The 2665-nt window shown below is 36.8% G+C and overlaps 1 protein-coding gene across 1 annotated transcript; it reads right to left on the reverse strand.

The window, feature by feature from the left end:
• Positions 1-255: 255 nt before the first annotated feature.
• LOC118923346 (olfactory receptor 14I1-like) lies at positions 256-1218 on the reverse strand. Its single transcript, XM_036907049.2, has one exon. The coding sequence runs from the start codon at positions 1216-1218 to the stop codon at positions 256-258; it is 963 nt and encodes a 320-aa protein (XP_036762944.2).
• Between the last annotated feature and the right edge of the window lie 1447 nt (positions 1219-2665).

Here is a 2665-nt window from a genome sequence, read left to right on the forward strand (position 1 = left end):
AGAAAAACAGAACTGATTTTTCATCTCAGCTTTACAGAAAAATCAGTGCACATGTGAGGAAATACATTTATCATTTTAGATCTTTATTCACTTGCAAAATCATGGGAATGAAACTATATGAAATACCACTACATACTGCATAACAGTCCATCTCTCCTTTATGAAATGACCACACTACTAATATGTAACTATAAAATTAAAGTTAATATTTTATACATATTTTCCCACATTGATTAGAGCAACATTAATTTCTGGTTACGAAATAAAATATCTTCTATGGAACTGGAAAGCTTTCTTTAACATTCTATGCACAGCAGACGTTATCTCCCTGTTCCTCAGGCTAAAGATGATGGGGTTGACTAAGGGGGACACCATGGAGTAGAACATAGCTGTGAGGAGGGTTTGAATGCTTGATGAGTTTGAAACAGGGCCTAAGCACGCAAACAATCCAGAAATTATAAACAGAGTAAGTGTAGCTATCTGGGGAGAGCAGGTGGACAAAGCTTTGTTCTGGGTGTCCACAGAACGCATGTGCAGCACAGTTGAAAAGATGTGAACATATGAGGCAAATAAGATGACAAATCCAAGTAATACAATGCAGGCACTGACAGCAAGGGCCACAAACTCAGAAAATTGCACAGCCTGGGATGAAATGCTCATAATTTGAGGTACATCACAGAAAAACTGGTGAATCACATTGGACTTTGTGAAGGGATGACTGAACATGGTCCCTGTGTGGACAGTAGAATAGACCAGCCCACTGGCCCATGAGCCACATGATGCCTGTGTGCAGAAACGGGGGCTCACAGTGGATGCATAGTGCAGAGGGTGACAGATGGCAATGTATCGGTCATAGGACATGACCACAAGGAAGAAGAACTCTGCAGATCCAAAGAAAATATATAGGAAAGTCTGAGCAGCACATGCTCTAAGAGAAATCACTTTATGACCCGTCAAAGAATTTGTGATGGATTTGGGAACAGTAACTGAGATGTATCCAAAATCTGTAAGGGATAAATTGCCCATAAAAAAGTACATGGGGAAGTGAAGATGTGGATCTATAACAATGACGGTAAATGTCAGTAGATTTCCAGCCAGGGCACCCAAATAAACCACTAAGAATATCAAACCTTGCAAGATTTGGAGCTCTCGGGAGCTTGAGATGTCCATCAGGAGGAATTCTGTGAAGATGGTGAGGTTGTTCGTATCTGCTAACATACTTCAGAAACCTGTAGTCAATTGCAAAGGGATAAGATGATGCTAGAAACAAATTGGATAGAGAACAATTAAATTCATTTACTGAAATAAATATGCACAACTCATATACAAAACTTTCACCTTGAAGAGTGCTTATTAATTAATCAAATGAAATAATCAAGGTATAAGAAATATAATAAAGCTAAAATAGTAAATACTGTCTATATACCTTCAAAAAATCTTTTTTGTCCAATGGAGTATAAAAATCAGAGTCCAAATAAGGAATGAGCATGAAGGGTAAACACAGATATGCTGATGATGGAGACTTGAGGTCTCTCTCCCACATATCAGTATTTCTCACAAAGACTTGCTTTGGTAAAGGCCAAGACCATACTCTTCAGTTTCCTTCATTAGGCAAATCAGAGTCCTTTCTTGAAGATGAGAGGACTTTCAGTCTAAGCCACATGACATGACGTGTATCGGGCTCTTCTGTTTTACCAGGTGATCTCCCTCTGAAAGGTCATGTTTTATTTGTACCCCTGGGAAGCCCCAGGAGACTAGTAATTTCACCTTTCTGAAATGCAAACGGCTCTTCAATACCCTGTTTTCTGCAGATATTTTGGCCAGTCCACTGAGATTAATTAAATGAACAAAAGTCCATTTTTAGAGATGATATTTGAAACATGTTTCATAAAACTTGAGAAAGCACAAATCCTCAAATGGTTCAAGGGTCATAGTACTTAATAAATAAATAAATTTATAAAATATGTGTTAATAGAGTCAAATAAATACCATATGTCTTAACTTCTTTTGTTAAGCAAAGCAAAACAGAATAAACAACAGCAGACTCAGAAACACTGAGAAGTGACTAGTGGTTACAATGGGGGAGCTATTGCTGTGGATAGGATGGGAGGGTGAGGGGGATTAAAGAGGAAAAAAAATTCTCAATCATAATGTACATTTATCAAAGGGATAGTAACACAACATGGAGAATATAATCGATAGGTCTGTAACATCTTTCTATGTTGACAGATAGCAACCACATTAGTGGGAATGAGGATTTAATCACATGTGTAACTGTTCAACCACTGTGCTTTATACTTGAAATAAATATAAGATCATATATCAATAGTACTTCAATTAAAAAATCAGAAGGTGTGTTCAACTTTCATATCTGAATTAAACTAATCGAAAAGTGTCTGGTGCAGACCCAAATTCATCCTTATAAGTGGTGAAGTTACTGCTATAATTTTGAAAATTGGCAGCCACAGGATGAAAACTGAAAATGGCTATTATGTATGACAATGTAAATTATTAACTATGCTAGGATGAGCCCCTGATGAGTAGCTAATGAAAAGGTTGTAATGGAAAAAGTAAAATGGACAAAATGTTAAGGTGATTCTGAAACTGTCATGAAGAATGAGTAGAAAAATCTTGAATAAATCCTAGGAGAAAAACTTAAAAATTT

Source organism: Manis pentadactyla, chromosome 13, assembly GCF_030020395.1.
Source record: "Manis pentadactyla isolate mManPen7 chromosome 13, mManPen7.hap1, whole genome shotgun sequence".
NCBI classification, from domain to species: Eukaryota; Metazoa; Chordata; class Mammalia; order Pholidota; family Manidae; genus Manis; species Manis pentadactyla.